The sequence below is a fragment of the Lycorma delicatula genome, chromosome 6 (assembly GCF_047948215.1).
Source record: "Lycorma delicatula isolate Av1 chromosome 6, ASM4794821v1, whole genome shotgun sequence".
Lineage (NCBI taxonomy): Eukaryota > Metazoa > Arthropoda > Insecta > Hemiptera > Fulgoridae > Lycorma > Lycorma delicatula.
This window is the reverse complement of record NC_134460.1, coordinates 134857194-134879440: the sequence shown is the minus strand read 5'-3', so window position 1 is coordinate 134879440 and position 22247 is coordinate 134857194. Positions and strand designations below refer to the sequence as shown.

The window sequence follows — 22247 nt, the reverse complement described above, 5'->3', positions numbered from 1 at the left end:
TTAAGTAAACAAAATTTTATTATGGAATTTGTTGTACTTTAACTTAGATTCATTAAAGAAAAAGTCTGTTCACAAATTAAGTTGAGCTGAAGATTCTTGGCAAGTTTTTTAAATTTCCGTATTTTTTATTATTCAACTGCTTGTTAAAAAAAGCTAATATTGAAAAAATTTTCGCAGGTCGTGTGTTGGCCATACCTGGTGTTTCCTCTGTGGCGGACATTTTCAGCAGTTTATAGTTTGCGTTTGTATTTGTTATTTTTCCAAAATATTTAATTGCTTTGTTTTGTAATATCGACAATTTTGTTTCATTTAATACCAAGTCTACCACATTGAAAATGTGGTAGACTTGGTTTCTGGGTTTAGTTTCTGAGTACTTGGTTTGTATTTAGTTTCTGTGGAATTCATTCATACCATTTTACTCAGAACCAAATTATTTACAAGTTTTGTTTAAAACTTTTTTATGTTTATTATCCATTTAACAAAATTATTTTACGCCAAACATAAAGTAATGTGTTTTTCATTTCCATCTTTTGTCTTTTCCCCAGATGTCTCGAAAACTATTAAAGTAGAGTTCTGGGACCTATTTTTTTTTTTTTAATTTTTCAGATCAGATTTTATATAACACTACTAAATTTACCCCTTAATTTGGGTCCCAATAATTACAATCTGGCTTAATTTAACCGAAAGCGCCGAAATCAAGGCAATAACTTTCGCCAGCCGACACTCGTTAAAGTAGCGTTTCCGAACCTATATATAACTGAACTTTCTTTTATTTTATTTTCACCAGTAGAATATGTCTTGAAAGTTTGTTACATTCCTCGTATTTCATCCTATAAAATTTACATGCATTCTTTCACTATTATCTCCAACAATTGGTGAAATAAAAGACACCATTAGTAAGATCTGCTAGGAAAAAGTGATGAAATTAATAAGGGTTGTAGTTCAGAATTTCATTTCTAATAATAATAATTAAAAAATGGTCGACCTTCATTATCTCGTCTTTTACTTCAATATAAATAGCTAAATTATTTATAATAACTACCCAACGATGGAAAAAATCATCTTAAAATTACTCAAAAGTTTGCACTGTACGAGATTCTTGTCGGTTACTTACACACCTGAATTACGGCATTTTATACCTCATTAACTCAAATTGCACATCTCATTAACTCCTTCCGTACATATTTTCAGTGTATTCTGGGATTTATATAACATTGATAAGATGGGGTAAATATAGAAATTTAGCCTTTATTAAGATATCAACATAATATTTTTTAAATTTATTAGTTCATTCTTTCAAATTATTATTATTGTTATTTATAATTTTACCAGATGTACTTTTATTTCAATCTAACGTATTATTACCTGATACGGACTTATTATTTATAAGTATGATTAAAATGAGATTTAATAGTTATCTATGTCCTTATTTGTAACACAAACATATTTAATTATGATGTACTTCAATAACTTAGGTGGGTGTCTATATAAAAAAGAACTAATAATAATATCTGCGTAGAAAGTGGCAGTGGCATTTATGTAGACTTAATTATTTTCACCTTTTTTGCGGTAAATACAGTGTATAGTAGTAATACACATAAATACATGCATTCATAAATAATATGAAAGCTGTCAAACAACAAATCAGGCAGGAATAAATTATTATTCTTGCCAATCACAATCACATTCTCAATTGTTCTGGTCTATTTAAATTCAGAGTATTTCAGCCGCTATTTTTATCTTTCATTAAGGTACAGAACTTTTACTCTGGGGATGTGATTAAAGAAAAAGAAAAAATAATCCTATCTCAATTATTTTGGCGTTTTAAATAGATAGTATTATTTTAATAAGAAAAAATGTTCGTGTGAAAAGTACAAAAAACATTCTAAAATGTATTTCCTATTATTTTCTTGATAAATAATCTTTTCATACGTCATAAACTAATATGGACGTTTATTAAGAACAACAGTTTCCCAGTTACAAGTAAATTTTCAAGTAATAATTAGTCAGTAATAAGTATATATATTTTTTTTAAATTAAAGAAAGTGTTTATCCATGTGAATGAGCTGAGTAATAAAATATGTATAGCGATGAGAAACAATCAACATAACAATTCAGATGAATTTATATTTCTAAGTAAATTTCAAAGTAAATTAAACATTTCGCATCAATAAAATAAGTTAAAAAATAAGAACTATTATTCTACTTCAACTTGTCTAAGATGAACAACAGTCCATAATAGCAGCTAAGCAATCTATCTATTACATGAAGGTTACAGTTCTTTCCTCTCCGCATTACTTATATTAAAATAATTTTTTTCAAAAATAACGTATCATTCTCATTATAATAATGGGTTACTTTTATAAACTACATATTTTCTTAATCAGCTTATAAAACATTATATTTATTTATTTTTTTTATAACCATTAAAATATCTACTTAATGGAAAAGTGTCTGTAAAGAGTAAAATCTATTGCTTCGAGTTGATTGAGGCCTTTGAGAAAGGACTTCTATCTGGAACTTTAGTAGGATATATTTTTAAATATCTTTCTTTAAGAAATACTGAAAATTGTTAAAAAACAGAAGAAATTACATAAATGGAATCTGGAAAAAAGCAAATAGAAAAGAAGGTCGTACGGGAAAATTTGCAACAAAGATATAATCAGTTTTAGATGAATATAAAATATACCATAAAATTAGCAGCTTAAAAAACAATTAATTTCGTTTAAAAATAGAAGAATTAAAAAAAAAATTACTGATTACCAGAGATGACCGATCAAATAGAAAACAAAAGAAAATGCAAGATCAGAAAGATTTAAGAAGATAACAGGCCCTACAGAGAATTGAATAATGAATTAAGGGGAGTAATATAAAACGCAAAGAGAAGTTACTTTTAGATGAAAACTCATTAACAGTAATAGAAAATGTAAAAAAAAAGGAACGGTATGAATTAATATAAAAAGAAAAATAATTTACTTGGAATATTTTGAGGAAAATTGCAGGCACTAAAGAAATTGACAATAGAAATGGCGAAATATTATAAAGAGAAAGAGATTCTTAAAAGATAGATAGTATAAGTGAAGGAACAATACTAAACCATACGATCTTCCCATAGAAAATCAGAATCTCTAGAAGAAACTGAAAAAATCTGTGTAGCGGGAAGAAAAATAGGTTGTAAAAGTTTCGCAGATCCCGAGGTACTTTCAGAAAATGAATAATACTATATAATCGATTTCAAAATCGGAAACAGTAATGACAGAATATAGTAGTAAAGTAAACATTATAAAAACAGAAATAATTGTTCTTTTGGCACAATTAAATATGTACAATTTTTCCCTCAGAACAATGTATAGATGTGTTAAATGTCTATAATTGACTTGAAGGAAAGAAAGACCAATAATTAACTTCTCTATATTCCGTTCTATTCTGGCTGGGACCCAATAACAGTTGCCAAGGAATAATAATTTTTTTTTTATAATGACACAGCAACTTTACAATCTGTTTAGCAAGACTATTGAACAATAAGTAAATAAGATATATTTGAAATAACACTTCTTACGGTCAGACCATAAAGTTACCTAATTGAAACGATAAGGCAAACCAAGAATATTGTTCCTCAGAAATCTTGAAAAATCACTGATCGTGTTATCTAATAAATTGACCGCCAAATAATTCGGGTGCCAATCCAAACGATTTTGATACCGTAGGCTGACTAGAGTTCTTGCCGAACGGTTCGCAACTTAAGATCATTATGTATAAGATTATTACTTATGTACCAGGGTATGTTGAGAAATTTTCTAGTGTTTTTATTTGGTAGCGTTCAAATATGTTAATACTGGAGTTGCTGTACCCCACAATTCAAGCCCGTAAGTCCAAACAGGCTTCAAAACGGATTTAAGAATCAATAATTTACTTTCTGCTGAAATAATAAAGTTAATTTTTTTTGTAGCTTGCGAAAAATTGTCATACGTGATGAAGTTTATAACCCAGAACCTCCGTTTGAAAGACAGAGAGGTACCACTCAGCCACGGAGACAACAAACTAATTAATGTCTACGCAAAGGAAGAAATAAATCAATTAAAATAGTATAGATGCTTAGTTACCATGTTAACAGAAAATTACGAAAACGAAATAAAAACAAAAATATTAATGGCTTATGAAACTTTAAAAAATGCGAAATGTTTTATTTTAAGAGTACTTTTGTATAGATGATAAATGGGTACTAGAAAAAAAAATGAGGCTGTGACATTTGAAATACGGGCATGGTGGATATTGAAGAAAATCAAATGAACTACAGAGAGAAAGTGAAGAAGAAATGAGAAGAGATAATGAGATTGAAAGCTTTATCGGAACAACTCAGAAAAAGGAAGCTAACTGGCAGGAACAAATCATGAGAGTCGATTAAAACAGTGCTAGAAGATTCTGTGGAAGGTGAAAAGAAGAGAGGTTGTGAAAAATGATTATAGATAATTTAAAACGAAACGGAATCTATCAGGAACTTAAAGATTTAACTGGAAGAACAGGAGGAGACAGACATGGCACAAGGTGCTTGTTTCAGAGCAGGTGGGTAGTAATTTTTTTTAGAATTACTTTTTGCCTGTTTTATACGAGAATAAATTCGAGTTCGGATAAAAAGGGTTAAATAGACAGTACTTATATGTAACTAAACTTTAATTTTGAAACAAATTTCAATGAAATAAAATTGAAATGGTTAAAAGAAAACTTTTTGCGAAATAAAATAAAAACATCTTCGATTTTTTTTTATCCAATTATAAAGCGAGTTATTAAGCTTCAAACTCATCAGCAAAAACGTAATAGAATTAGTTTGATAACTGTTCGTTTACAATATGAGCACTCATAACTTTATGTTGCATTGAAGGAGAGATAGCCCAATAGCAATTAACTCTACATTCCGTTCTATTCTGGCTGGGACCCAATAACAGTTGCCAAGGAATGACAATAAAGTTAATTTTTTTGTAGTTTGCGAAAAACTGTCGTGCCTGATGAGGATTCTAACCCAGAACCTCTGGATGAAAGACAGAGACGTAGCACTTAGCCACGGAGATCAGCAATAAGACAATAAACTAATGATTGTCTTTAAAACTACACGCCTTTAAAACTAATACGCTGTAAATAAAAACTTATGAAAAATGTAAATAATATAATTTTCATTCTTTAAGTTGAATGATAATATTTAGTAGGTTTTTCCATATATTCATGTTTGATTACTCGATTTCATACTACAATCAAAACAAAAATAGTCATAAGAGCAAAAATATATTAATAATAATAAAATTCAGTCAAGGTTATAAATTATACAGCTAAATAATTTATTTTCTATAAATAATATACATATAAATTTATTTATATTTTTTTTACAAAATACAACTTTTATTTATATATATATATATATATATATATATATATATAAATACATTGAAACTGAAATGTGCTTGAAGCTTTTATTTATGTGTCTTTTTATTCTAAATTTCGTTAAATAACTAACAGCTAACATAATATATTACACACTTAACCGTACTGAAGTAGTTACTGCTTATTATGGTAAATCGGTGAAGTATACTGTATTTTAATGTTCCAGAACCAAATATGATAATGAATTACACAAAAATAAATAAGTAAACGATCATAAAATAAGTATAAATAACCGCACGTTTAAATAAAGAAATTTAGGTTAAGGAATGATGGAAATAAGTTGCATGCTCTGAGAAATATAACTTTCTTTAAAATGAAGGTCATTTTTCTTTAAATTTTCAATAATTTCTAATTGTACATATAATACTTATTAAATAGCGTATCTCTGTGACCATCACAAAAATAAATATGAGAATATATTAATAAATACTTTTTCAAAATATCGTTTTCATAAATAAATATAATTTTATTTAATATATCTGGCTTGTATTTTATCTGATAATATACTTTTAACAGTAACTAAAAATTAGAAGTAGTAATGAAAAGTATGGTTCAGAGAGAGGAAAAATATTTAATTTGTATGTAAATAAAATTTATGAAATTTAATAGAAATAAAGGATACTACTGAATAAATATTACATCATAAGTAGAAAGATTTTGTTATTTACGCTGTAAAATTATTAAGGAACGATGAAGTAAAAAAGACTTTTTTTTTGCCTTCAGTCATTTGACTGGTTTGATGCAGCTCTCCAACATTCCCTATCTAGTGCTAGTCGTTTCATTTCAGTATACCCTCTACATCCTACATCCCTAACAATTTGTTTTACATATTCCAAACGTGGCCTGCCTACACAATTTTTTCCTTCTACCTGTCCTTCCAATATTAAAGCGACTATTCCAGGGTGCCTTAGTATGTGGCCTATAAGTCTGTCTCTTCTTTTAACTATATTTTTCCAAATGCTTCTTTCTTCATCTATTTGCCGCAATACCTCTTCATTTGTCTCTTTATCCACCCATCTGATTTTTAACATTCTCCTATAGCACCACATTTCAAAAGCTTCTAATCTTTTCTTCTCAGATACTCCGATTGTCCAAGTTTCACTTCCATATAAAGCGACACTCCAAACATATACTTTCAAAAATATTTTTCTGACATTTAAATTAATTTTTGATGTAAACAAATTATATTTCTTACTGAAGGCTCGTTTCGCTTGTGCTATTCGGCATTTTATATCGCTCCTGCTTCGTCCATCTTTAGTAATTCTACTTCCCAAATAACAAAATTCTTCTACCTCCATAATCTTTTCTCCTCCTATTTTCACATTCAGTGGTCCATCTTTGTTATTTCTACTACATTTCATTACTTTTGTTTTGTTCTTATTTATTTTCATGCGATAGTTCTTGCGTAGGACTTCATCTATGCCGTTCATTGTTTCTTCTAAATCCTTTTTATTCTCGGCTAGAATTACTATATCATCAGCAAATCGTAGCATCTTTATCTTTTCACCTTGTACTGTTTCTCCGAATCTAAATTGTTCTTTAACATCATTAACTGCTAGTTCCATGTAAAGATTAAAAAGTAACGGAGATAGGGAACATCCTTGTCGGACTCCCTTTCTTATTACGGCTTCTTTCTTATGTTCTTCAATTATTACTGTTGCTGTTTGGTTCCTGTACATGTTAGCAATTGTTCTTCTATCTCTGTATTTGAACCCTAATTTTTTTTAAATGCTGAACATTTTATTCCAGTCTACGTTATCGAATGCCTTTTCTAGGTCTATAAACGCCAAGTATGTCGGTTTGTTTTTCTTTAATCTTCCTTCTACTATTAATCTGAGGCCTAAAATTGCTTCCCTTGTCCCTATACTTTTCCTGAAACCAAATTGGTCTTCTCCTAACACTTCCTCCACTCTCTCCTCTCAATTCTTCTGTATAGAATTCTAGTTAAGATTTTTGATGCATGACTAGTTAAACTAATTCTTCTGTATTCTTCACATTTATCTGCCCCTGCTTTCTTTGGTATCATTACTATAACACTTTTTTTGAAGTCTGATGGAAATTCCCCTTTTTCATAAATATTACACACCAGTTTGTATAATCTATCAATCGCTTCCTCACCTGCACTGCGCAGTAATTCTACAGGTATTCCGTCTATTCCAGGAGCCTTTCTGCCATTTAAATCTTTTAATGCTCTCTTAAATTCAGATCTCAGTATTGTTTCTCCCATTTCATCCTCCTCAACTTCCTCTTCTTCCTCTATAACACCATTTTCTAATTCATTTCCTCCGTATAACTCTTCAATATATTCCACCCATCTATCGACTTTACCTTTCGTATTATATATTGGTGTACCATCTTTGTTTAACACATTATTAGATTTTAATTTATGTACCCCAAAATTTTCCTTAACTTTCCTGTATGCTCCGTCTATTTAACCAATGTTCATTTCTCTTTCCACTTCTGAACACTTTTCTTTAATCCACTCTTCTTTCGCCAGTTTGCACTTCCTGTTTATTGCATTTCTTAATTGCCGATAGTTCCTTTTACTTTCTTCATCACTAGCATTCTTATATTTTCTACGTTCATCCATCAGCTGCAATATATCGTCTGAAACCCAAGGTTTTCTACCAGTTCTCTTTATTCCGCCTAAGTTTGCTTCTGCTGATTTAAGAATTTCCTTTTTAACATTCTCCCATTCTTCTTCTACATTTTCTACCTTATCTTTTTTACTCAGACCTCTTCCGATGTCCTCCTCAAAAATCTTCTTTACCTCCTCTTCCTCAAACTTCTCTAAATTCCACCGATTCAGCTGACACCTTTTCTTCAGGTTTTTAAACCCCAATCTACATTCCATTATCACCAAATTATGGTCGCTATCAATGTCTGCTCCAGGGTAAGTTTTGCAGTCAACGAGTTGATTTCTAAATCTTTGGTTAACCATGATATAATCTATCTGATACCTTGCAGTATCGCCTGGCTTTTTCCAAGTGTATATTCTTCTATTATGATTTTTAAATTGGGTGTTGGACCCAATTTAAATATATGAAGATATATGAGATATATCGTTCATATAAATATGAACGAGAAGAAAAACAGAATCTGAAAAGTGCATTGATAAGAGAATATTGACAATTATATGCATATATTTATTAATAAAATGATTTGAATAAAAATCGAAGAAATAAGAAATTTATGATATAAGAAGGTATGAAAAAAGCCTTAAGGCATCTAGAGCAATGGTAATAGAATAAATGTTAAAAAATAAGAATATTATGCAAAGAAAGACTAGAATAAATGCGGGTAGAATAATTGAGAATGTTGGATATAGAAAATGTTTTAAAATTTAAGAATGCTACTCATGAGAAAACAATGAGATGTAAATAAAATTAGTTAAATGATTTATGACGAGAAAAACCTAATGAATGTATTTATTTATTTATACGGTAAAACTGGGAAGTGGAGCTCCTGTTTATCAGCTTTTTAAGTTTAAAACTTTAAAATAAACTTAAAATGTAAAAACTTAAAAAAATAATAATATATCGACTTCAAAAAACTACAATAAAAATTAATTACTTTTAATTGTAACTTTTAAAATTTGGCGTCAAATTAAAATCAAACCGCTGCTGGCTAATTTATGGACACTTAATTTGTCTCAACTTCAAAAAGAATTGAAGAAAATGATTCTATTTTAAGATTTTTGAGGTTTGGTGTATTTTTTAAAGACAATTTAACTAAAAAAATTTTTACTTTAAAAAACCACTGCTCTTATGAAAAAAATAGTTGCTCGGCAAGAAATAAGAATCTGAAAAACCTGTTTTGATAAAACTAAAAAAGGACTGCGATAAAGGACATAAAGAGAATTTTACCGAGCATAAGCTAAGGCACATTCAGATGTGTGAATAGGTATTATATTCTTACTAATACAAAATTGGAGAAGTAGAAAGGATCGAAAAGATAGAAAGGAGGATAGTCAGAAAATGCATAAACAAGAAAAACATAGTAGAAGGACAGTGGAGGATAATCCCAAATGAAGAAGTATATAAAATAATAACCCCACTAACAAATTTCTTCAGGAAAAACAAATTTCATTCTTGGGGCACCTACTTAGAGCAGAAAACACCAGACTTGCAAACCAAATAATTAACTTATACTGGGAAAGAACAACAAAACCGAAATGGATAAAGGAAGTTCGAAAAGATATGGAAGAGTCGAGAATCTCCAAAGAAGATCTAATTACAAAATCTGGAAAATACGACAACTAATTAAGACTAATATGATAACATTTCAACCTAAAATAAAAAAGAAATCCCGCAGGGTGTATTCAGATGAGGACAGGCGCCAAAGATCGAACGCCTCAAAAAGATGTGGGCAAAAAGAAAAGAAGCAAGACTAAAACAACTCACACGATTCGGAAATAAAAAGAACCGATTATAAAATGGACTGGCCTAGAAATTGAACTAAAATGATCCTATGAGGTCTAAATGCACCAAAAAAAAAAAAACTAAAATAAAACATTTTAATTAACTTGAAATAATGAAATGTAAAAATATATATAAATTTGAAAAATTAAAAAATTAGTTTTTGAAAATAGTTTTGTAAAATGATAGTATTTACTTTATCAAAATGTAAAAAATATAAACAAGTTAAATAATATTTTTTTTTTAAATGAATAAAACACTCATTTATAAGCCATAAACAAACCAGCACTCTATCCATGTATGTACAGCAATAGATTTCACCCTCCACACACCAATTTTTAACTCCAACGAAAAGTGAGTCGTGTTTATTTTATGTCCTACAACAAAGTATTCCAAAACATATTCGCGATTATTTGAAATGGTTTGTTAAATGTAATTGTTTTATGTTGTGATATAAAGAAGGTTAAGAGCACCAGTGTTTATACTCGAACTGATATTACTAGTAAAAACATATTAAAAAATAAAAAATAAACGTTATATTAAGTAGATCTTTTTATTTTATATTATTCAATATTAAAGCGTTAAAATACGACAGGTTATTAATTCATCAAATTTCAATAGGTTTAATCGTTTGAAATTGAGATTAGTATATCATATTAAAAAACCTACATGTTTTAGCTTTGACAGCCTCAAACAACGTTACGTCAGCTGTTGGATCACTACACTGCAGTAATTAAAATATTAAAAACTTCCGTTATTTAACAACAAAATTAACGTTTTTTCAGCATAACGTGAGAGAAAGATTAATTGCACAAATTCTAGCCATTCGGCAGTGAATCTGGCTGAATAATGTTAATCATAATGTGGTTAAGGTATATTAATTCTGAATGTACATTATTATCAAGCTGAGGTGTCAGATATAATATTAGAAATATTATATAATCATTGTTAGGTTAGGTATATGTTTAGGCTAGGTTTAGATTATAAAAGCAAGGAGTCGTGGGTTCTCATTGTGGATTTTATATATAAAAAAAATAAATAAATAAAATAGAAGAAAAAAATTAGATCGGATGATCTTAATTGAAAGATCGTCGTTGCTTTGTACCTATTTCACATCCTGGCTTGTTCGTGGCGTTTTAAGAGCAGTATTTTATTTCCTTTGAAGGAGTAAGATTATTAGAAAACATCGTGTTCGCCTTTCGCATTGAAGGTTAACACCGCGTTGAAGGTGTTCGCTTTTCCGTTCAGGTTAATGGTAAGATCGTTGCACATTTTGCTGGCTGGTTGTCGTGTTATGCCTATCGCCTTAATAATGTTTCGGTTATAAGTGTATTATGTGGTCTGAAGCATTCGAGACGTGTTGTTGGTACGAGTGAGCTCGTAAGGGAGCCTACACATCTCGTAGTAATGCCTCGGGGAGATCCCGGGATGCGTAGGGTTACTCCAAAGGGTGGTGGTTTTAGTCGGTAGTCTGTTGATGACAGTTGGATTAGACCACCAGCAGGAGTCCGACACTTCGTGCGTAAATGAATTCGTTGTGGAAAGGATTTGGTAACCACCTTATAATTATTGTTTATCACAGTAGCTAAAATGTTAATGCTCGATATTAAACAACCAACGTCGAACAACGTCGAATGATCGAGTGAGAACAGTTTAGTCGATTAAACTGTTCTCACTCTCTTTTTCTTTTAAACCCCACCAGTTGACCACCTTGCAGGTAGCAAGATGGAAATAACCGGTCCGGCAATCCATCCCAAATCTGAGCATCAACTGAGTTTTCTTAACTTTGAAGTAATGCAGTTATTACAGCAGATAATGTTAACCGGTGTTAACATTATTTATGTTATAGAGAATTTACTTTAGGTGGTCCAAAGTAAAATTTTATAAATAAAAATTAAATTGTCTGTTTATGATAAAAACTAAATGATATTGAAGATATGTTTTATGGATGGGTATATATAGCTACTGACTTAAACTTGTCATTCTGATATTCCAAGAATATTAATAAAATTGCTATTAAAAATATCAATTTCGATAAAATTCAAGTGAAAAAAGAAAATTTAGTAAAATTTGATGGAAACATTGTATTAACATGCTTTAAACATAAAATATCTGTTGAAAACGACTTTTAAAAATGCTTTTAGCTATATTTTTACCCTAAATTTGTTGTAACGGCTTTTAATTTTTTCTTCATCCACCTTTTCATATTTGTATCAACAACCAGGTTTCTTGTAAACGACGTTTTTCGATACCGGCAATAATACTGTAAAAAACGAACAATAAAATAAAGTGAAAAAAAGTCAATCTGATTTTAAAAAGTATACTTTTTACAATCTTTAAATTTTCAAACCAATTCCAAATACGACATTTCTAGTAGAATAAAAGACTATACTAGATATTTACTTTTAGTTAGCCGCTAACTATAGAAAATCAAAATGTATGAATTCAAAAAATATTGTTTTTATTTTATATTGCATTTTAAAAAAAAAAAATTAATAATTTTTTTTTACGATTTTTTTCGATTACGAAATCGATCTGCTTAATGTAACTATCCTCAATATAAAAAAATTAAAGCAGTGTTACCAACTCTACAAGATAATTCAGTGAAGAATTTCATCGTTTCAGTATTTTCTACCTACTTTCATACGTTCATCAGTGAAATTATATACTGTACGTCATCATATATATATTTTTTTTTTTTACTTAAAAATAGCTGAAATCACAGCCGCGTGACTTTCCCGTCACGCGGCTTTTTTCTGATGCACGGCTTATAGACACACAATTTAATTAATAATATTTATAATTTTATTTAAATATAATATTTTTTTGTTTTTTAATTCAATGATTCAAATTAAAGCGCGCGCGCATATCGTATTTCATTCGTGCGGGTGTGGCGGTACTAGCGGCCACTTTAAATACTTTTTTACACTTTAAATATTATTCATTTATTTAATTCTACCGCTCACCTGTGACGTTACAACGTAGCGTTTAGCTAGTTGTACGTCAACCCACCGGGTTGGTCTAGTGGTGAAAGCGTCTTCGCAAATCAGCTGAATTAGAAGTCGAGAGTTCCATCGTTCAAATCCTAGTAAAGGCAGTTACTTTTATACGGATTTGAATACTACATCATGGATACCGGTGTTCTTTGGTAGTTGGGTTTCAATTAACCGCACATTTCAGAAATGGTCGGCTTGAGACTGTACAAGACTATAAAAGACGTAATATACCCACTTAGCCCAGTTTATTAAGAGAATTATTTAAAGTGGAGGTGCGATTTTGTAAAAATGTTTTTTGAAATGTCATTATTTTTTAATTATTAATAAATATGCCTAAGAAAAATATAACCTTTAGGCGAAATCTCCAGACTCTGAGGGTGACCTTGCTGTACAGCCTTATCCTCTTGACCTTAAGTTGAAAATTTAATGGCATCAATGCCCCACACATAGAAGTAATCTGACCAAGTTTGATCAAAGCCGGTGGAGATATAAGGTAATTTAGAGGACGACATCGAACATACACACAAACATACGAACATCCAGAAAATTTCCATCTAGTTTTTTGGTTCCTTAGATGTCAAAACGTCAAGATCCGTTGAAAACCGTACATGCCCAAACTAGACCGATTACAATAATTTTCCTTCAAGGTATAATGAAAGTGATTATTTAGGACAATAATAATTTTTAATAGATTCTTCTTTATATCTTAAATTTTTGCTTTCTAATTAATGTAAACAAAAAAGTATTTATTTTTTATATATTTTTTTAATCAATATAAAGAAATAAAATTTTATTTATTTAATGAAGAAATAACATGGTATCCGTAAACGATTATTTTTATAGTTTTTTACCTAGAGTAAACGTTCAACTTTCTTTATTATTAGGGTATAAATTTAAAAAAGTTGTTATCATAAAAACAGAAGAAACTTAAGTAGAATTTTATAACGCTGACACTGTTAAATTTAGTGAAAGAGTGAAATGTATATTCTGTATTTATAACAGGAATAAAATAAATCTTAGAATGCAAGCATTGTTTTTATTCGTATAATAAACATATATTTGTATATGTGTTATACTATTAAATAGAAATAATAACCGAGATAATTATAATAATAGCAAATATAATACTGAAGGATTGTGGATAAATGTACAAAACACCAAAACTTGTATTTAAATATAAATTTATTAATTTTCTGTAACTTATATAAACCCAATGTCACCGTAAATTATATATATATATATATATATATATATATATATATATATATAAGCTGTATATATTACAACTTACTGGCTGTAAAGACAGTTGTATATTTTTTCATTTCAATTTTATTTATATTAACGATATGCTATTTAATGAAGTTATCAATTTAGAAATTGATTATGTCAACAACTTTCCAAAATTAACTGAAGATTAATATAATTTGAATTTATTCTAACCGGTTCTTTTGAAATTTTGATTGATTACTTTTTTTAATAAATTATTTTAATGAATATTTTTCATCATAAATGAAAGCTAGCATGATGAAATTAACTAATAAATTGGTTTATAAATAAAAATAAAAAAAATATTTATTTTTACATTTAAGCTTATTTATAAACAAAATACAATTATGACAATATTGAGAAAAAATAATGTACAAAATATATTGTTAGACTGAAGATATTTCTGCTGTACTTTTATTATTTTTTAATCTTACATCGACTAAAATTGTTAAAAATTTTTGGAAATATATAATATTGAAGGAAAATTGTGAGTTCATTTTCTTTAAATGTATTCAAACGGTAGCCTACTTTCTAAACATGATAAAACGAATTTCTTCCTATTCGTTGAAGATCAAATTGTGAATAACACCTGTGCGCGAGTAGTTTTATGCGCATACTCTTATTTTTTTTCTCTTCAAAATTTTCGCATATGTACTCATTTTTAAAGAGAATTATGGAAGTTTTATATCCTTTAACTAGAATCGTTTTTTTTTTTTTTGTTTCTAAGAAACTAATTAAAATATTTTATGGGCATGTAATTTGACAAAACAATTAAATTATATCGTAACGATTTTTAACATTTGTATTTAAAAAAATATTTACACAGTTCTGCGCAATAAGATCCACTTTTTGTTATATCATTTTTAATTCCACGTTCCAATTTGCATCATATCGAACCACACTTCTAATTTGCACCGCTCAAATTTTTTCGATTTTTAAAATTGACCGTAACTCAAAATCGACTCGACCAATCTTCATAAAATTTTCACATGTACAGTTTCAAAAACAGCATATATAAATTTCAATAAAATTGATGCGGTAGTTTTGGAAATCTTCGAACCACGAAGTTTTATACGTACACCTATAAATAGATATAAATATATAAGGAAACCGCATTTTAAGTAAATGGTATTTTCGTACAATACTTCAAAACGAAAAAGAAGATTCATTTTTACCCCCACCTTCCCACCATGCGACCTAAAGTAATACCGTAATTTTCTTCGAAAAGTCGGTAAAAAATCAGAAGTACGGGTAAATGTGTTCAAACTATACTATATACAACCCTATTTGGTGGTGTGTATATAAACAATGGAACTACTCACATAATCCTAGAATAGTATATAGACCACTAAACGTTTTTATTATTATTTTTTTTTTTGTTTTTAACTTACAATATTTCTAAGATTTTTAATTAAAATTCTTCTTTCATTTACAACCAACCATTTTTCCATCCTGTTTTTAATTTAAAAGATAAAAAACATACCACATTAATATTTAAGACACATTTTTTAGTCCAAAAAAAATGTCCTATTTTTATCGAGAGCCAAAAATAAAATCTAAAAAAAGGTGTCCACTATATTGATCGATTAATTGATATTCGGATTTTTTTGTTTTTTTTATACTAAACAGTAAATAAAACTTTGTTTTAAAATATATATTAAAACATTTTTTTATTCGTTAAACAGTATTATTAACTACTACATTCAAATTGTCCCAAAACCATTGCAAAAATTTAATTTTAAAACAGTTGAAAAATATGAATTCTACAGTTACATCTAATTTGACAAAAACAAAATATAGATATTTAAAGTACTTCGTTAAAACGGATTCAATAATCAACAGCTCTTACGATAATTCTGTTCAAGAAGATAATACTAATTATCTCCGAAAGATGCATAATTTACTATGAAAGAAAATTATCCAATTTGTTTTCAAAGTAAGTGGGAAGGTATTTAATAATTTTAAACATTTTTTTACATTATCTCACCGAAATTAGAAGACAATAACCTAAATATACACTCTTTATTCTTTCACATCTAAATATACACTCTTTATTCTTTGACTTCATGGATTTTTTGACCGATTAAATGTCTCTGAATATTAGTAGATTACTGTAAATATGTTAATTTCTATTATACAACACCTTATCGTCTATTAAGAATTTTTTATTTTATCTAGAATTACAGAAATAAAGCATAACGCACTGCCACAACTAACAATGACCATAGGATAAAACAAAACATTTATAATACATTTCGTTTGTTTTAATTCACACAAAATTCAGAATATTAAATAGACTTCCGTAATGTATGTTTTCATATAATCCTTCTTGGTTGAACAACTTGTTCTTGCTTTAGATAAATCTCAAACATCCTGCGGTAATTCATTTTTAAAATTCATTAAGTAAAAGCCTATTTACTTCAATTTACAGTACAGTAGATAGCTATAATGTAAAAAAATTCTCATAAAAATAAGAAAAGAAAACAAAGTATATTTAAATGCAAAATTTTCTTTATACAAATGAATTATTCGCCATAGTAAATGAAATGCTATCTCAAGTACTCTCAAGTGTTTGATAAAATTATCGTAGATAATTTTTATTTTCCCCCATGAAATCAGTATGTGTAACTATTGCTCTATTCCTAAAAAAAACTTGTTAATAAGACATTCGAGTAAAGACTTGATTTCAACTATTAACTACAGCAAAGCGCTAAAGTATGTTGACGGTTGTGTTACATGTAAAACATCTGAAATTCAAAAGCCGACGATCAGATTTGCTTTCTTTGAGAATAATAACTACATAGCCAATTCTTACAGATGAATAAGAATTAACGTATGCCATATGAAGAAATGGATGTTAAATAAACTTTGATGAGGTTAGTGTTCTGATGTGTTAAAATATATTTGACTTAGTTAAGAAGGTAACAGAAAACCGTTTCAGTCTTTAGTTTCGCTAGTAACCCTGGTATGGGATGCTTGGAAGGAGGCTTGTTATTCGGGAATGATTTGAGGATTATGTCTGGTCGTCTAAGCATCAAATCATTTTGGAAACTAACAAAGTAGGATAATGTAGTTTTTTGTTTTTTACGCTGTATTTTTACTGATTCCTTTAAATTTTTATTAACATGAAAATATTTATAGTTCCATTATTCGTTTTTATTTACAAAAAATAATCATGAAAAACGTATACGTTACATTATTAAAAAAAAAAACATTTAAATTGTAAAGGATATTGTTTTTTTTATTGTTATTTTTATTGTTTGCTTCGTTATTAAAAATTATATGACCATTTTTTTCAGTTATTTTTATGATAATTCATATGTTTGTTTATAAGAGAATAATAATATGTTTAGAATATAAGACCTTTTTTTTCCCCAAATACGTGATTGTATTTTCTGTTCCTTATTCATTCTAAGCTGGTTACTTCATTATGAAAGCAAACAATAACTTCTTTTTTTTCTTTGAATTCAATAGTTGCTTCAATAATACTGAGTAATAAATGAAATATTTGAACATTTTATTTGTTAAATTCGATGTTTTCCTGTTGAGGAATTCCCTTTATACTTGAAATTTTTTTAAAAGAAATTGTACGTTACATGTGGCGCACATTTATTTGAAAATTATTGCAAGCCCAAATTCTTGAGAAATGAAGACAACAGTAAATAAGGAAAATCTGCGTATATTTGATGAATTAAACTGCAAATATAACAAATGTTTAGATTTGATTAAATTAGGCAAGCATATAGTGCTATTTTTAGCAGCAATTATAGGAGGGAGGGCTACATTATGGAAATTGATCAAATTACATGTGTATCAGCGAAGGTATAGCTGTAATAATTAAACTCCTTCAAAGTAGTCAAAAGTCATAAAATATCTTTATTAGCTGATATCAGAGTTATTATACTCAGTAATATTAAAATTAATTTCGTGTCGATGAGAATACTAATCAAAAATAACTTTTGGCTATAATAAATAACATTTTTCAAAGATTTGTTTTTATGTTAGGTTGAGTAATACGACAGGACTTCGCAGTTGTATGTATTGATTGTTATTAACGTATAGAATTAAGAATACAGATAACACACGTTGTAAATAAGCACCCAAATTGATTTACTAATGATTTCTTATGTTAATTTCGGTGTAACAAGACGATAATGAACGGGTGGGCTTTAAGTAAGTTTCTCAACAGACAAGAAAAAAATGAATAAAAAACGGTTTTTTTTTAACATTAATTGTTTAATACGTACCGGAGGAATTTCCAAAGTGTTTTCGTCTGGCGTTCTACATTTCCGTCATAATTTAACCTCTGAAGTTTTATCCGCAGTAAAACTTTTCCAGATTAATAAAATCTGTTGAGATTTCAAGCTTTACTTTAAGACGGTTCAGCTCAATTTGAAGAAAATACCACGTCATTGAAGGTTTTCTTTAGAAAAGTGTCAGATCACATAGATGTAGTGGCTACTCCGTTTTTTCGTTATCCTATCCATTCAGGAAAAGTTTGACTGAGGTAGTCTAACTTAAACAGCATACTAAAAATCTTGGGCGTATTGTTGCTCAATAATGGGAGGGCCGATATCAAACAAAGTCTTTTAATAGTCAAGATACGAATCACCTGTTAACTTCTCCATATTAAACTAAGATCCCAATGCTGCTTTTCATGTAAATTCCAGACTCATTAATAGTGAAAGATTAATAATTACGCCAGAACTTTCATCAAACAAATAAATACTATTATGGCCGTTTGCTAACTTTCATTTCGAAGGATACTTCATTAGAACGTACATATGACTAACATTTCCACAAAATTCCACACTTCTATGAAAATCATCTTAATGAAATACATAATCGAATCTGATAGAAAATATTATTTTTCAATTCTTTAAAATTTTAGAGCTTCAATCTTTTAAAATCTTTCAAAACCTTGTTCTGGGTATTTTCATTCTATGGGAATCTTTTATAGTTGTTGTTTGGGGTTCTACCAGTGAAGAATTAGGAAACCTCGTATTGAGTTGTTCTTGCGTGGCAACAGTATTCCTATTAACATCCTTAATGTTTTTAGCAGTATTGAATCATTAAATTCGTTTTTGTTTTATTTAATTAAACACCATTATTTTTAATAAGAATTTTAAATTAATTGAACAGCAATTGAATAATCGTTATATAGGTTGATTACTATTAAATACAAAACCAAGATTTTCAACTGTTACAAAATATTACGGAATTTATATCTTCATGTAAGGAAAATTGACTTTTCGTTTAACATCCCGTATGAAGAAAATAATCCCCATCCCTATTAAATTTGGAAGGTTTGGAAAGCCAGATAATTATTTTGATATAAGAATAATTAATTTAGTAATGTAAATAATTAATTAAATGATAATTATATTTTTTAACCAGATAATTAATTTGTAATAAAGAGAAGTAAATTTTCAAATAAATAAACAAAAACAAAGGAAACTGTAATTTGATAGGGGATACATCAAGCTCGTTGTAAATGGATTTGTTAAACAAAGAATGGAAAAAAATCGTAGCTCAGGAACCTTTCTAGGAATAACAAAGATACTAAACCCGTTAAAATAACAATTTTTTTTGTGGATTATATTTAAATTATTTTTTCAATGGAAATTTGGTGTAATTAGGAAAACCAATTAATAGATTTTTAACAAAATAAACATCCGCTGAGACCTTCAAATTTGTTTTTTTTTCAGTGGTGCAAATCTTTGATCCGTTAAGTCAAACAGTAAATTGCAAGATAATTACAAGGTTGAATAAATATATATAGAAGCAGAGTTATCAAGAGATTTATAAAAAATGAAATTCCAGATGGAATTACCATTAACAGTTCAGTTAATTTTTAATAACACATTGTAGTTAACAAAACCACTAATAAATTATTTATTTTTTCGTTTAGTGATATTATCGATGTAACAGGAAAGCAAAAAACTAAGTAACATTAAGTTTATTTTATATAATATTAAACAGAAGTTTATTTATAGAATACAAATCGTTCTCACAGGCTGCACACTATTGTTAATTTCTGCACAAACAAAACTGAATAACTGCGCAAAAAAATATTTTTAGGTACTAGAAAAAAAAAATATATGTATTATAATAATAATAAATAAAAACTCAAACAGAGCGTGCTTACAATCTTCCTCGTTAGTTACCTTATATCCGGTTCATGGTCCGTTGATAACAAAAGCAATATGGTTCCATGTATAGAACTCAAAAAATGAATCGCATTTTAGACAACGTAATTTCTTCTTTTTTTTCATTAACTTAAATTTATGTTTTATTCATTGAAAATGGTTTTTAAAAAGAATTAATTAAAACAGCATTACTTAAAAAAAAATATAAATAAATAAAAATATTATAATAACGAGGAAAATATTTATTTTTTTATGTTTTTCTTCCATCTTTTTATTGCATAATATCGTTCATTCATACATCTGAGTTAAAGATTCAGTTGGTTTGAGGTCGTGGTTTTTAAATGTGCTAGAACGACACGTGCGCCAATTTTTTTCAATTTAATTGAATAGCAAAAAGAGTTGTATTCTCCATGCAAATAAAAATTATGTATAGATTTAGAACTACTTATAAATTCAACAAAAAAATGTAATGATCATTTTGAGGCTTATTCTTTTCATATAATTTTTTAAATATTTTATATATATAACATTTTTTTTTTGTTATAAATTTACTTTCATACTCTACTATGATAAAAAAATATTATACCTAATTTTATTTTGCAATTCGTTTTTCAAATAAGTCGATTTTATATCATGAAGAAAATCCATTTTACTATATAAAAAAGTTTTCCTTTTGAAAGAGATATCACCGTAATTTTTCAAGTACGTAGCAAAGTTCAGGATTCTATTACGACGTGCTATATTTATTTAGATATTTCATCGTTTGAAAAACGAACATTTTTATTCTGTCTCCAAGGCACAAAGAAGTAATACAAATGCTATCATCCCTATATTAATAAGAAAATAATAAAATTGGAAGAAATTTAACCGCATGTGTAGGTTTTTAGGTAATAATTTAATTACGTGATCTGTAACTCCTTCAGGTTTTATATTTACGGTAGTTTCGTTTTAGTTCATAACAACTGAGGAAGTAGTTCGTAATTTAAATCGTATAATTTTTCATTATGTATGTACTATGCTTACTCGTACATATGGACCAAACTCGATACATAATTTTTTTTATTTTATTTTATAAGGAGGAAAGTTATTCTGGCGGTTATTAATTAGGTTTTTCATCTTTAACACCAGAGGTAGTTTTTTTAATAAAAAATTATTGATCACATAGACAATCTGGAAATCTTAATTATTTATCTACAAAGAATAAGGCGAGCTTATGGCCGCTGTGAAAATGTTACGTGGTTTATGTTTTATTACGCATGATTATTTTAATTGTTTTTGCCAATTATAACTAAATAACATTCATGAATTTAGCGTATTAATAACAATAAGAACTTTTACAACGAAAAGCTTCAAAATCTTGAATATTTTTAGCTGATTCTTGAGCTGTGATTTTTTATTGCAGCTCTAACCCCAATGTTTTCCTTTTTATACCCAAAACACAAATATAATTTTAGATAAGTTGTTAGTATCAAGAAGGTGGTGCACCGGGCGCACCACCACCATTGGTCCGCTCCGCGCCAATAGCAGCTAAAATAAAAATGTTAGCACATACAACAAACAAACCCACGCACCATTTTTTTTATTTTTTTTTATTTTTATGGAGAATGATTTGTAATCATTAATTATTACTGTATTGTCGTAGGAAAATGAAATTCAATTCGATGTCTTTCTAATATTCAACGTGTTTTTACGATAAATTAAAAAAAAAAAATTACCAAAATAAGTTAAAATACAATGAAAATTATCGCATTCTAGATACGCTTAGCTTAAAATGAGGTTAACATCTACATAATTTCTCCGCATTAATTTTCTTATTTTTATCAAAACGCAGGTTTCTCACATGTGGTATTTCACGCAAACGGGTTTTTTTCATTCGGATGTAATTTTTAAATCTACTCATCGTTTACATAACCAAAATAAAAGCAAAAACGTTTTTAAATAAAATGATCGTTTTCAAAAACTTTTAATAATGTAAAAAATAATAA

The 22247-nt window shown here is 28.3% G+C and overlaps 1 protein-coding gene across 2 annotated transcripts in view; it reads left to right on the top strand.

The window, feature by feature from the left end:
- The first annotated feature begins 16798 nt into the window (after positions 1-16798).
- Positions 16799-22247, top strand: part of Arl4 (ADP ribosylation factor-like 4) — a 153296-nt gene continuing 147847 nt past the window's right edge. For both annotated transcript variants that reach the window (XM_075368569.1, XM_075368568.1), the window contains exon 1: positions 16799-16989. In XM_075368569.1, the coding sequence (XP_075224684.1) occupies positions 16985-16989 (5 nt within the window). In that variant the 5' untranslated portion in view covers positions 16799-16984. The remainder of the gene's footprint in view (positions 16990-22247) is intronic.